This window comes from Muscardinus avellanarius, assembly GCF_963383645.1.
Source record: "Muscardinus avellanarius genome assembly, chromosome: 2".
Lineage (NCBI taxonomy): Eukaryota > Metazoa > Chordata > Mammalia > Rodentia > Gliridae > Muscardinus > Muscardinus avellanarius.
This window is the reverse complement of record NC_137787.1, coordinates 65,931,383-65,946,489: the sequence shown is the minus strand read 5'-3', so window position 1 is coordinate 65,946,489 and position 15,107 is coordinate 65,931,383. Positions and strand designations below refer to the sequence as shown.

General features: G+C 36.8%; 1 protein-coding gene across 1 annotated transcript in view; it reads left to right on the top strand.

The window, feature by feature from the left end:
* The window catches only part of UBR3 (ubiquitin protein ligase E3 component n-recognin 3), a gene marked incomplete at both ends in the record, with an annotated part of 174,804 nt that overhangs the window by 60,079 nt on the left and 99,618 nt on the right, over positions 1-15,107 (top strand). The window contains 8 exon segments of the mRNA XM_080689213.1: positions 4,080-4,166; positions 7,018-7,083; positions 7,177-7,266; positions 8,750-8,878; positions 9,689-9,741; positions 9,844-9,977; positions 10,349-10,440; positions 13,177-13,309. Coding sequence (XP_080545339.1) covers positions 4,080-4,166; positions 7,018-7,083; positions 7,177-7,266; positions 8,750-8,878; positions 9,689-9,741; positions 9,844-9,977; positions 10,349-10,440; positions 13,177-13,309 — 784 coding nt within the window.

The following is a 15,107-nucleotide window of genomic DNA, read 5'->3' as shown; positions in this document are numbered from 1 at the left end:
TGGAGAGATTTTTATTTTTTACCAAAGAGTGAACACTTTCAACTAGATCAGAGTAATGTTTTTGAGATATATTGCATAGCATGGTGACCATAGTTAATAAATATTTCAAATTTTCTAAAATATATTTAAATGTTCTTACTATAAAAAGATGAATATCTGAGGTGTTATTTATGTTAATTAGCTTGATATGATAATTCCATAGTTTATACATATGTAAAAAAACGCATTGTCGGCCAGGCATGGTGGCGCACACTTGTAATCCCTGCGCTTGGGAGGTGGATCTGCTGGCTTAAGAGACCCTGTTTCCAAATAAAATATAAAATAGGTCTGGAGTGTAGTCCAGAGGTAGAAGGTTTTCCAGGAACCCCAGTACCACCAAAACAAAACAAAACAAAACAACAACAACCAAAACCAGATTGTACTCTAAAAATATATGTAATTATTATTTACTTAGAAATATATCATGATGAATGTGAGGGCAATCTGGCTGCGACATCTGTCACTCCAGTGATTGCCAGGGTTGATTTGGCTGATCTGGCTGGCTAGGCAGGTATCCCCTTCCTTCCTCAGTGTTCCATGGCTGTCCCTTCTGAAGCTGCATCCTTGGTCAAAGAAGACATCTTTCCCCAAATAAAAAAGATATGATAATAGCCTAGGCATAAAATTCTAAATAAATGTGATTATAAACATATATTCAAGATGCAATTTATTTTGAATATTAAATTTTTATTTTATTTTATTTTATTTTTTGGCGGTACTGGGGTTCCTGGAAGCCCTTCTACCTCCGGGCTACACTCCCAGACCTATTTTTTATATTTTTATTTGGAAACAGGGTCTCCTAAGCCAGCACGACTGGCTTTGAATCTGCATGATCCTCCTGTCTCCACCTCTCAAGCATGGGGATTACAAACATGGGCCACCACGCCCAGCTCAAATATTTAAATTTTAATTTGGAGGTACAGTCAGTAGGCTTGGCAGTAGATTATATATGTTATTATTGAGGAGACACTTTTGGGTAACTATATTTATGTACATAATATTTACAGAGGTCTAAAAGACTGATAGAAAAGTAAGTTTAGAGCCAGGTGTGGTGGCTCACGCTTGTAATCCCAGCATTTGGGAGGTTGAGACAGGAGGATCTGGGTTTGTGGCCAGCCAAAGCTACTTAGTGAGGCCCTTTGTAACTTAAGTGAGACCCTGTTTCAATATAAAGAATAAAAAATAGGGCTGGGTGTGTAGGTTGGAGGTAGAATGCCCAGTACTGGGGGGGGGGGGAGAAAAGTAAGTTAAGTTGGGTGTGGTAATATATATCTGTAATCACAGGACTTGGGAGACAGAGACAGGAAGATCACAGGTTTGAAGCCAGCCCCAGCAATTTAGGTTCTCAGCAACATAGTGAGACCTTGTTGCAAAATAAAAAGTAAAATAGGGCTGAAGGTCTAGCTCAGAGATAGAATACCCTTGGGTTTAGGCCCCAGTACGAAGGAAAGAAATGAAGAAAGAAAGAAAAAAGAGAAAGATGAGTTTAGTGAGATCTAAGTTAGTGAATCATTGAAGAAATTGTGAAGAGCCAGTTAGATATGTAAGTCTTGTGCCCTAAAGGGAAGTCTTGACTAAAGTTATAAATTCCAGGTCCTTTGGTGTATAGATCGTCCTTAATACGGGGGGGGGGGGGGTGGGATGAGATGAGATCAAGTAGGGACAGAAGAAACATAAACTCTAAAGAAAGAACTCACATTTAAACATCAGGGAGAGGGCCAGGAGAAAAACCAGGAGAATATTATGTCTTATAAACCAACAGAAGACAATGATTCAGGAAGATGAGTTGATGTGAGGTTGATATAAAGAGATTAATATTTTAGGAAGATTATTCTGATAACTCTGTTTAGGATAAATTTGAATTATGAAGCTGAGATTTTATCTCTGTGATAACAAAAATATATTTCAAGGCAGTAATTTATTTTTCAGCTCTGAAGGCCTGTATTGTAGTCTTAAGAGTTAAGAGGCCAGGGAGAAGATAGGTTCAATTGTACTGACAGCATCTGACAGAGTAGTTTCTCAGCTAAGGAGCATTTGGTTCCTTGATAAGACCTTCTCTTGATGAACTCTCCTACTCTGTGCCAGACATTGTGCTATGCACTTTGCATATATTATCTAAGTTTTGTAGCATCTCCTTTAAAGTATATAGCATTGAGCCTTTCTTCCAGAGGATAGCTTCTCCAAGTTCATATAGTTATTAAGTGTAAACCGAATTTGAACAGTAGCAAAGCTGTCTGATTTCAGAATCAGTGCTCTTGCTGGGAGTGGTGGTGCATGCTTGTAATCCCAGCACTTTGGAGGCTGCACAGGAGAATCACACAGGTTTGAAGCCAGCCTCAGCTACTTAGTGAGGCTCTCAGCGACTTAGTGAGAGCCTGTTTCTAAGTAAAGTATAAAACAGGTCTGGGTATATAGCCCAGAGGTAGAAAAGCCCCTGGGTTCCACCCCCAATACCACCAAAAAAAAAAAAAAAAGAAAAAAGAAAATTAGAATCAGTGCAATCAGTGCTTTTTATCACTTTGCTGTACTTGTTTTTTAAGCAAGTATGTCCAGATCTTACTAGCAGCAGTGCTGCCAGGTTTTAGAAATGAAAACTAGAAGACAAATTTGTTAAAGTCAAAAGCTCCCCCCACCCCCAGTACTAGGGATGGAACTCAGGGGCATCCTACCTCTAAGCTACACCTTAGCCATATTTTTTATTCTTTATTTTGAAATAGGGTCTCACTGAGTTGCAGAGAGCCTCACTAAGTAGCTGAGGCTGTCTGCAAACTGAGATCCTCCTGTCTCAGCCTCCCAAATACTGGGGTTACAAGCATGTGCTACCATGCCTAGCTCAAAAACTTTTTTAATGTTTATATCTTTCACTATAAATATAAAACAAAAAGATTAAATAGCATTAAAGTATATTTATTGTGATTAAATTACTATCTTGATATGGTTGCCCTGAATACTATTTGATTTTTAAAAATATTAAGGTCCAGTTCAGAAAGCAGTACTACCCAGATTTCACAATTGGCATCAGACTTTAAAAGTAGATTAATATGAGGTAGATTGGCTATAGGCACAAACACGTTTTATAGAATTTAATGAATTTTTTTGCAAAGTCTCCATCTAGTGGCAAGTGTAGGTTACTGCAGACTTGATAGTAGACTGGAGCAATTTTTATGTCATAGTGCTAGATATGACATAGAGCATTAATATATATATATATACATATATAATTTATATTTATATATTTACAATTCCATTTTCATTTTTCTAACAGTAGCAGGAGGCAGGTAGAATTATGCTCATTTTTATTTTTTGGGTAACTAAGACTCATAATGTATATAATTTACTAAATAATGTCACAAGACTAGTAAGTAATAAATCAGCATGCATGCTGAGTTTTTTGAGGGTAAGAGTGATAGTAGTGGGAAAATGGAAAACAGATAATATAATTTTAAAATGTGTTGTATTTAGAAATGGAATTTACTGGGTATCTATAAAATGTTTTTTGGGGGGTATACTAGGGATTGTACCAAGAAGCATTCTATCTCCAACCCACACTCCCCAGCCCTATTGTAGTTTTTATTTTGAAACAGAGTCTTGCTAAGTTGCTGAAGCTGGGCTCAAACCTGTAATCCTACTGTTTCTGCCTCTCAAGTACTGTGATTACAGGCATGTGCTACCATGACTGGCTCTTTTTTTTTTTTTTTTTACGGTAGTGGAGATGGAACCTAGGGATACTTTGGGGGTCTCTTGAAATGGAACCTTATTTTAATCTATTTAGAATCTTTCTTAACTTTGGTTCATTTTCAAGAATATAGTATATAGGAACATAGTATGTAAAAGAAGCATATTCTTTAATTTTTACATGTATCACTGGTTATTAGTTTATGAAGGGATGATTTTTCTGAAATGCAAATATAATGATTATTTTGAATATATATTTTATCATTATAAATGCAATGCATGTAACTGTTATGTATTACATATAATTTAATGTTGAAAACATGCATGTTTATCTATTATAACATTTATGTAACTTATTACATTAGGAAACTCAAGAATATACCCGAAATGTTGTAAGATACTGCCTTGAAGCTCTTCAAGACTGGTTTGATGCTATTAATTTTGTAGATGAGGTATGTATATTTTTGATATATGCAAAAGCATTTGGAAAAAGTATTATAAAAATAGTATTAGACATCATTTAACTGGAAATAATAAATTTCCCCCTCATAGGATAAGGGAAAGAAGTCAGAATTAACATACTTTTAGTAGGCTTTAAAAAGCATAATTTAAAAGGGAAGACTAATTCTTAGACATTTAGAAAATTCTAAAGTATCTGAATCATGTCTGCTGTTTCTTAGACAGTTTATTTTTCTGTTATTATATGTATAGATATAATTTTTTTCTCAGGAGTAAAGATTAATTTCAGTTGAGGACATAGAAGTGTCAGTAAAAATGTGAATAAAATAGGGGAGATTAATGAAAAGTGTATCACAACTTTATTATTTGTTACAGAAAAAAGATGAACAAAGGTAATTTTTATTAGTAATGAACAAGAAGATTTGGTGCAAGACATGTTATGAATGAATTGGATAGGGGAGATTAATGAAAAATGTACTATAACTTTGTTAAACAATGTTCTCCTTAGAGAATGAAAAGATGGACAAAGATAATTTTTTTTTGGTGTATGTTGTACTAGGGATTGGACTCAGGAGTGTTCTGCCTCTGATCAACATTTGTAGCCCCGTTTTATTTTTGTTTTGAAACAGGGTCTCACTAAGTTGCTGAAAATCTCACTAAGTTGCTAAGGGTAGTTTTGAATCTCTGACACTCCTGTCTCAGCCTCCCATGTACTGAGATTTGTAGGCATGGGCCACCCTCCCCAATCAAAGATAATTTTTATTAATAATGAGCTGAAAAGTATTGGTACAAGATAGGCTATGTATTAATTAAGTGATTACTCTTATTAGTCATTCAAGCTTACCATCAGAAGCCCCTGCTCTTTTCTCCTATGAAGTAGGTCAAAATATGTTATATGCAGAGGAAATACCATATTTCAGACAGCACTGCCTGTCAGCACCCCAGTCTGATTTATGAACCTTGGGCAGGTAGACTACCTGCTAGTGTGTGTGTGTGTGTGTGTGTGTGTGTGTGTGTGTGTGTAGGGGAATTGTCTGGTTGTCTTTTTTTATTTTAAGTTTTGATATAATCATAAAGTTATTAAAAAGTTGGGAATGCAAAGAACTTTGTTTTCTTGAGACATTTGAGAGTTAAGTTGCCGACTTAATGTCTTATGTAATCAGAATACAACTATAAAATAATGTATTATTATCATCTAATTCTTATACTAATTTATGTTTTAGCAGTTGTTCAATGATATCCTTTATAAAAAAAATGGTTTTGAATTACCTGTTAAAATTTGTTATCTTGTCTTTATTCTCCTTTTGGAATAGCTTCTCAGCTTTTGTATGAGTTTTTTGTTTGTTCCTGACAGTGACATTTTGAAGAGTACAGATCAGACATTTTGTAGAATGTTCTTGAGTTTGGGTTAGTCTCGTGATGAGCTTCAGAAGTGAAGTATTAGTTTTTTCATTGCAGCCCTTCTGGTGGTTTGTCATTTGTATTTGTCCTGATGTCCCTTTGATTACTTGATTAGAGTGATACATGCTAGACTTCTTCAGCATCAAGTTTCTATTTTTCTTATTGTAATTAGTATCTCATAATAAGATATTTTTTGAGGACAATTTTTTTTTTTTTTTTGCAGTACTGGGGATGGAACCCAGGGGTATTTATCTCCAAGCTACACCCTCAGCCCTATTTGTCCTATTTTTAATGTTTATTTATTCATTTTTTTGCGGGTCTGGGAATGGAACCCAGGGGCATTTGACCTCCGAGCTACACACCCTGCCCTATTTTTTATTCTTTGTTTTGAAACCGGGTCTTACTGAGTTGCAGAGGGCCTCACTAAGTAGCTGAGGCTGTCTACAAACCGTGATTCTTGGTCTCAGCCTCTGGAATGCTGGGATTACAAGCGTGCGCCACCATGCCTGGCTCACTCCATACCTATTTTATATTTTATTTGGAAACAGGCTCTCACTAAGTTGCTGAGAGCCTCACTAAGTAATTGAGGCTGGCTTTGAACCTGCACGATACTCCTGTCTCAGCCTCCCGAGCGCAGGGATTAAAGCGTGTGCCATCATGCCTGGCTCTTTTATCTTAATTTTGAAACAGGGTCTCACTAAGTTTCGGAGGGCCTCACTAAGTAACTGAGGCTGGCCATGCACCTGCGATCCTCCTGACTCAGCCTCCCAAGTACTGGTATTACAAGCATGCATCACCAGGCCCAGCTCATAGTTTATATTTTATTAAATGGATTACATTCCACTATTATTATTTCATGCACAAATGGTTTCAGATATGGCCACCAAGAGACCTTTCAAGTTTGTTTCTGTGTCATTTTGCTTTTCCCACTATTCTTTGAGAGTTCCATGTTTTATGTCACAACAAGATATTTCAGACTCACATTATAGTTTCCCTATTTCATCCTGGTATCAGTCATTTCTTTAAGGATTCTTGGTGACTTAGTGGAGAGCAGTATTTAGAAAGCAATAACTGAGTGCTAGGTGTGCTCACTATGATTGGGATATCACTCTTTCTGGTCCCTCACAATGAGGGTTAGGAGTGGAGTGAATGTTTGTATATACATGCACACATTGCACCTACATATGTTTTTCTATACATAGTAAAAACTTAAGTTGCTGAGGGCCTTGATGAATTGCTGAGGCTGGCCTTGAACCTACAATCTACCTGTCTCTGCCTGCCAAGTACTAGAATTACCCACATGCACCACCATAATTGACTAAGTTTTGAGTTTTGGTAAAAAAGTTTGGAAATAATTCCAGGTGAAAGTATGGCATTAACATTTAAAACCTCTTTGGAACTTTGGTTAACCATTCTTTTACTTGTGGATGTCATTTATTCCAGCCAGCACCTAACCAAGTCACTTTTCATCTGCCACTACATCGTTACTATGCTATGTTTTTAAGTAAGGTAAGATTGTCATTAAACAGTTCCTTTTGTTTTAAATTTTTTTTTATTTTAGGAAAAATATTGAATTACTAACTTTTTAATCATACTTTTTAGGCTGTGAAATGTCAGGAACTAGATTTGGATTCTGTCTTACCAGATCAGGAAATGTTAATGAAACTAATGATTCACCCACTCCAGATTCAAGTATGTATTCAGAGTTTTAAAAATCTTGAATTGGGTTCCTTGAATCTTTGTTTATTTCTATGCCTTTATTATTATTACTATAAGTAAAATGTTTGAAAAAAATTTTAAGGATGAGTTCTTATATTTTTGCCAAAATATATTTAGTTTTTTTTTCTTGTTGTTGTTCTATAAAGATTTAGTTTTAAATTCTCCAGGCTTTTTTTTTTTTTTTACACTATATGTACTTGTAGGGGAGTTTAAATATACTTAGCACGCCAGGCATGATCGCACACACTTGTAATCCCTGTGCTTCGGAAGCTGACACAGGAGGATCACACAGGTTCAAAGCCAGCCTCAGCTACTTAGTGAGGCTCTCAGCAACTTACTGAGACCCTGTTTTCAAATAAAAATGTAAAATAGGTCTGGAAGTATAGTCTGGAGGTAGAAAGCCCCTGGGTTCCACCCCAAGTACCACTAAACAAACAAACAAACAAACAAACAAATATACTTAGCACTATTTAGGGAATCAGGAGATTTAGCTCCCAATATTTTATTTTTCACATGATTTGGGATAATTCTCTCCTTGGTTCTTAGTTTTCTCCTGTACAATATGAGAAGTGAAAGAGAAGCACTGAGATTTTAGTCCTCATACTATAATTTTGTGGGTCTTTAATTAATTTATTTATTTTTGTGTTTGGTATCAGGAATTGAATCCAGGGGGCATTCTAACTTTGAGCTACATCCCCAGCTCTATTTTTTATTCTTCATTTTGAAATAGGATCTGAATTGCAGAGGGCCTCACTAAGTAGCTGAGGCTAGCCTTGAACCTGTGGTTCTGCTGTCTCAGCCTCCCAAGTATTGCAATTACAAGTGTGCGCCACCACTCCTGGCTGCATGGGCCTTTTATATACTATGGAGGCTTGTACTGCAGTTCATTTTTCCTGGCCATTATAAATTGCTAATTATTATTGAATTTCAACTCTAGGGGTTAGGAACACACGAGTGATAAAGTTATGACTGCTTTAGTTCATACTAGACATAAATACATGAATAACTAAAATAATATACTAAGAACATTTACTTTGTGTGTGTGTGTGTGTGTGTGTGTGTGTGTGTGTGTGTGTGTGTGAGAGACAGAGAGGGGGGGGGACTGGGGATTGAACCCAGGGTTATTGTATCTCCAATCTAGCTCTGTTTTTTTTTTTTTTTGTACTGGAGATTGAACTCAGGAACATTCTACCTCTCAGCTGACACCCCCAGCCCTATTTTTAATTCTTTACTTTGAAAGAGGGTCTCACTAAGCTGTGGTCTCACTGAGCCTGGCTATGAAACTGTGGCCCTCATATTTTAGCCTCCGAAGTACTGGGATTATAAGCATGTGTCACTATACCTGGCCAGAATGCTGGGTTCATATTTTGAATAAATCATAAACTATTTTAAAATGATTATTTAATATGATTTCATAATGATTTTTCTATAATTTACTTATTATTTATTTTATTAGGCAAGTCTTGCTGAAATTCACAGCAATATGTGGGTAAGAAATGGTCTACAAATCAAAGGACAAGCCATGACCTATGTCCAGTCTCATTTCTGTAATTCCATGATTGATCCTGACATTTACCTATTACAGGTAAGCTACATTGATAATGCAGATGTACTTTTGTGTGTGTATGTATGGTATTGGGAATTGAACCCAGGGACATTCTGCCTCTGAGCTATACCCCTAGCCCTGTTTTAATTATTATTTTGAAATAGAGTCTCACTGAGTTGTGGAGGGCCTTGCTAGTTTGCTGATGCTGGCTGTGAACCTGCAACCCCCCTGTCTCAGCTTCGCAGGTATTAGGATTACAGTGTGCACTATTACACCTTTTGAAATGTCTTATTTGTACCCTCAGGGTTTTAATTTCTGAAGGTGACAGAATGATAACATGGAGAGGGCAGTACTGTTGAAAGAAGAATTCATTACTTGTATTTCCCAAATGAAGGGTACACACCATGGCATTCAGAGCCACAAGGGAAGCAAGCATCAGGGTTTGGGAAGCAGCAGTGAGAAAGCCTAGGCCAGTGCCCTTTTGGGGTTTCTGCAGGAAAGGCCAAGCATAGCAAGGGAAATGTTTAGACTTGGCTATTTTGAATAATTCTGGTGAACTTTGTGGCATGGGGCTGTACCTAGCTGTGTGGTACTAAGCCCAGGGTTCATTTAGGGCAGGGGAACTATTGTGTGGGTGTGTGAGAGTTAGATAAAGGGGACAGTTGGCTTATATAAGGGGCATAGTTCCTAGTGTTTTTTTACTATGGTTAGTAATTTGCTATCCCAGAGGGGTGCTGTCTCTTCAGGTCAGTAAAGCCCCCCAAGATGTTAAAACATCATAAGATATAGGGGAAAATACAAAAAGTAAAACTAAATATTAAGAAATAAAGTTATTTTCTTTTTTTAAAGGTTTGTGCTTCTAGACTTGATCCAGATTATTTTATATCATCTGTCTTTGAAAGGTAAGCTTAATTTTTATTAAGACAAGTATTAGGAAGCATTTGGAATATAAGTTAATTTTGTTTTAACTTCTAAAAATCTATCTCAACTATCTCTTTTTATAGATTTAAGGTAGTCGATTTATTGACAATGGCATCACAACATCAAAATACAGTACTTGATGCAGAACATGAGAGATCCATGTTAGAAGGCGCGCTTACATTTCTTGTAATTCTTTTGAGTCTTCGTTTACATTTAGGTAAAAACCACTAATGAATGCTAATAATATGCAAGAGTTAACTATTCTCCTCCCTTTTTTCCTCTTTCCCTGTGGTAGTAACTGGCTTACAAAAAAATAAAAGGATATGGATATATTTAAACATAGTTGCAAACTCACAATAAGTTGTATGATCCATACATCTTTGAGAATAGCCTTTCAAAAATCCTTTGCTTAAAGGGCTACTTTGCAAAGAGCAGAGGAGTTAAACTGCAGTTAAATTTGGGACACTGCACTCTTTGCTCTTTAATTTGAAGCATATCATATTTGGTAAAACCGCTGGATAAAATATGTGGTCAATTCTTTATAATTTACATATTCTGATTTATTAATTCTGTTTTTAATATTTTTAGGAATGTCTGATGATGAGATTCTCAGGGCAGAGATGGTAGCCCAGCTGTGTATGAATGACAGAACACATAGTTCATTGCTGGACCTCATATCCTTTTAAAAGTTTAATTTTCTGTTAGTTGCGGTATCTAAAATAACAATTTTTATGGAGTAAAGGTATATCAATTTTTTAATGAGAAATTTCTTTTAAAATTAAAAAATAATGCAGAAAAAGAAGAGTGCCAGTTGTTATTTGGTTATCTTGAAGATTTTCATAAGCAGCAATTTTATATTGTTTGATTATTTCATTCAACCATTATAGATTGTGTGTCACTGCTTTTTCAGAGCAAAACAAAACAAAACATAAAAACCCCCACAAAATGCCAGGCGTGGAGGCGCACACTTGTAATCCCAGTGCTTGGGAGGCTGAGGCAGGAGAATCGTGCAGGTTTGAAGCCAGCCTCAGCTACTTAGTGAGGCTCTCAGCAACTTAGACTCTGTTTCCAAATAAAATATAAAATAGGGCTGGGAGTATAGTGCGGAGGTAGAAGACCCCTGGGTTTCATCCCTAGTACCACAAAAAACAACAACAACAAAACAAAACAAAAAAACAAAACCCACAAAACTTTGAATTTAAGAGGGATTCCTTATGTAAAAAAAGGAGAGAATCTTTGTGTTTTGCTGTTTTTCTTCTTCTTTTTTTAATTTTTAGTTTTTTGTGGGTCCAGGGATGGAACCCAGGGGCATTCAACCTCTGAGTTACACCCCTGCCCTATTTTTTATTTTTTATTTTGAAACAGGGTCTCACTAAGTTGCCGAGGGCCCCACTAAGTAGCTGAGGCTGTCTGCGAACTGCTATCCTCCGGTCTCAGCCTCCCCAATGCTGGGATTATAAGCGTGTGCTACCGTGCCTGGCTTTCTTCTTTGTTTAAACCTGCTTTGTGCCTTTTTTTGGAGAAGTTTTGGGTTTTTGGAAAAAATAATCCTTTCTTTTTGGTATTGGGGATTAAATCTAGGGGCATTCTACTTCTGATCTATACCGACAGCCTCTTTTACTTTTTATTTTGAAACAGGGTCTTGCCAAGTCCAAGCACTGGGATTATAGGCATGTGCCACCATGACCAGCTTGGAAAAGTAGTTTTCCTTTACAAATTATTGGGTAGTTTTTAGCACGTTCAATTCTTTCTTTCTTTTTTTAAATTCCTTCCTTCCTTCATTCTCCTGTCTTTCCTTTTTTGGCATTTGGAATTGAGGGGCATCGTACCTCCGAGCTATGCCCCTAACCCCCCTTATTTTTTTGGTTGTACTGGGGATGGAACCCTTCTATCTCCAGGCTACACTCCCAGACCTATTTTATATTTTTATTTGGAAACAGGGTCTCTTAAGCAAGCGAGGGGCTTCGAACCTTCGTGAGCCCTCCTGTCTCTATCTCCCAAGCGCGGGGATTACAAGCATGCACCAGCACGCCTGGCCCCCTAGCCCCTTTTTTTTTTTTTAAAAAAAATTAATATTGATACAGGGTCTTGATAGGTTGATGAGAGTCTTACTACTTGTTGAGGCTGTCGTCAAACCTGTGATCCTCCTATCTCAGCCTCTCAAGTAGTGGGATTATGAGTGTGTGCCTCCACATCCACCTATAATCATACACCATGATGAAATCAGGGTAATAGAGGCATATATGCACATAGCAGTCATTGAGCCCTCCCCCAGTTCCTACCTTATTTCCTCCCCACCCCTCCTTCCCATGCTCAGCACTGATTGACTTTGAAAAGTTTGTGTATGTACATCATGTCCATTGAGGTGTTTCTCTCTTCCTTTCCCCCTCAGTTATATAACCTTCTTCACTGATCTAAGGTTTTTCCTTTTTCTGGAGTCCCTTCTATGTCCCATTTTCTCCCTAGATTCCACATATTAGGAAGAACATCTGACTCTTCACTTTTTGTGACTGACTTATTCATTTATGATAATGTTTTCTGGTTCCAACCATTTCCCTATAAATGATGTGACTTTGTTCTTCTTTATGACTGATTAAAATTCCATTGTGGAGATATCCCATAGTTTTGTAATACATTCATCTGTTGATGGACTCTGGACTGGTTCCATACTTTGGCAGTTATGAGTTGTGAGTTGTTCAGTTGTGAATTGAACATAGATATGCATGCATTGCTCTGGTAGTTTGGTTTCCATTCTTAAGGGTAGATACCCAGGAATGGGATAGCTTGGTCATATAGTAGTTTCATTCCCATTCTTCTGAGGATCCTCCACACTGTTTTCCAAAGTGGTTGCACCAATTTGCAATCCCACCAACAATGTATTAGAGTTCCTACTTCTCCACATCCTTCCCAGCATTTGTTGTGTGTGTGTTTTTTTTTTTAGTACTGGGGATGGAACCCAGGGGCATTCTACCTCTAAGCTACACCCCCAGCCCTACTTTTTTTTCTTTATTTTGAAACAGGGTCTCGCTGAGTTGCAAAGGGACTTATTAAGAAGCTGAGGCTGTTAGCGAACCATGATCCTCCTGTCTCAGCCTCACAAATGCTGGGATTGCAAGCGTGCGCCACCACACCTGGCATATTTTTTTAAATTTGATAAATTTTTTTAGGAAGAAGGATACTCAAGAACTACTTCATCTTATAGTTTATTTGTTGCCTTCTAGATTTAAAAGAATAAAAAAGAAATCACAATTAATAAAAATTATTGTTGAACTATTATATAGCCCTCTGGAGGCCAATTTGTTATATTACAGCCTACTGTTCCTTTTTTTTTTTTTAAGTAAAATCAGAGTACCTTAGATTATGAAGGTGGTTTTTATCATTCATTTTTTTCTTGACACATACATCATATTCCAGAAAATCCCAACCCCAAAAGTGGCATCATTCCAGGCAGTTACAGCTTCGAGTCAGTTTTATCAGCCGTAGCTGATTTTAAGGCTCCTGTTTTTGAACCTGGAGGTTCGATGCAGCAAGGCATGTATACTCCTAAAGGTACGTTTATATAAATGCATTCCTTTAATATCAGTTCTCTGAAGGTGAATTCTCATGTGTACTGAAAGGAAATGTGTGGCTTTTATTCAATTTTGGTTTTCTTCTCTTAGCTTCTATAATGTCTTTTGTGGTAAATAGTAATATTGCTTTCATTTATTTATGAATATATGGTTTTCTGTTACAATAATTTTTTTTGGTACTAGGAATTGAACCCAGGGGTATTCTTCCTCTGAGCTATACTCCCAGCCCAGTTTTATTTTTATTTGGAAACAGGGTCTTGCTAGGTTGATGAGAGTCTCACTACTTGCTGAGGCTGTCCTCGAACCTACAATTCTCCTGTCCCAGCCGCCCAAGTACTAGAATTATGGGACTCTGCCACCATGCCCAGCATAAATCTTCTTAGATGACCTTTAAGTCACAAAAGGAATTTAGTGTGAATTTCAGTTCATTTTTATAAGTAATCATAACCATTAATGAATAAGAAATTATAAGACAAAATATACATTTAAAAAATATCTTGACCAGGCACAGTGGCACATGTTTATAACCCCAGTACTTGGTAAACTGAGATAGGAGGATTGCAGGATGGAGGCCAGAGTCAGCAATTTAGTGAGACCCTATTTCATAGTAAAAAATAAAAAGAAGCTGGGCGTGGGATGCACACGTGTAATCTCAGCATTCAGGAGGCTGAGACAGGAGGATCATGGTTTGCAGGCAGCCCCAGCTACTTAGTGAGGTTCTTTGCAACTCACTGAGACCCTGTTTCAAAATAAAGAATGAAAACAAAAATAGAGCTGGGGGTGTAGCTCAGAGGTAGAATGCTCCTGGGTTCCGGTCCCCAGTACTGAAAATAAATAAATAAATAAATAAATAAGTAAATAAAATAAAAAGGGCTGGAGGTGTAGCTCAGAGGTAGAGTGTAGAATACCCCTGGGTTTAATCTCCAGTATCAAATAAAATAAAGTAAAATAAACCAAAATGAAAATAAAAAGAACTAGGGGTATAGTTCAGTGGTATAGCATCATTGGATTCAATCACTAATAGCACAAAGAAATAAATGAATTCAAAAAACAAAAGCATTTTAAATGTATTTTTATATGTTTTGTTTTAAAATAATTATATTTCCCACTTTTAAACTTGAAACTGTTCTAATTGAAGTCTATATTGAATGCTGATACCATCTAGAATTTAAACTTGCATAAATAAATGGAAACTCTTTCCTTACCTGGTTGGTTTTCTAAGGTTTTCTTCCTGGATTTGCAGATGATGTGCTTGACAAGTTAGATACATAGGTGAAGTTTTGATTCACTGATTTTTTTTCTTTTAACTTTCAGATTATCACTTAGGTTAAAATTTTGAAGGGAGTGGTAGTTATGTGCTTCTTGACCTCCTCAACATTCATTCTGTAAATGAAAAAACAATGCCCATTTTGAAGTTGTGCATAATATGGAGTTTTTTGCAAAGCACAGCAGAAAAGCCTTATCATGTGAGATTTTGCAAGGTGTCAAGTAGCAAGAAAAATTCTTGTTGGAATGCATCTTACTAAAGTAAAAGCACATTATATCTTTATTATAAACAACAATTTGAGCTGGGCATGGTGGTGCATGCCTGTTATACCAATATTGGGAAGCTGAGACAGGAGTATCACAGGTTTGTAACCAGCCTTGATAATTTATTGAGGCCCTCTGCAACTCAGTGCGACCCTGTTTCAAAAATAAAAAAATAGGCCGGGCGTGGTGGCGCACGCTTGTAATCCCCGCACTTGGGAGGCAGAGACAGGAGGATCGTGCAGGTTCGA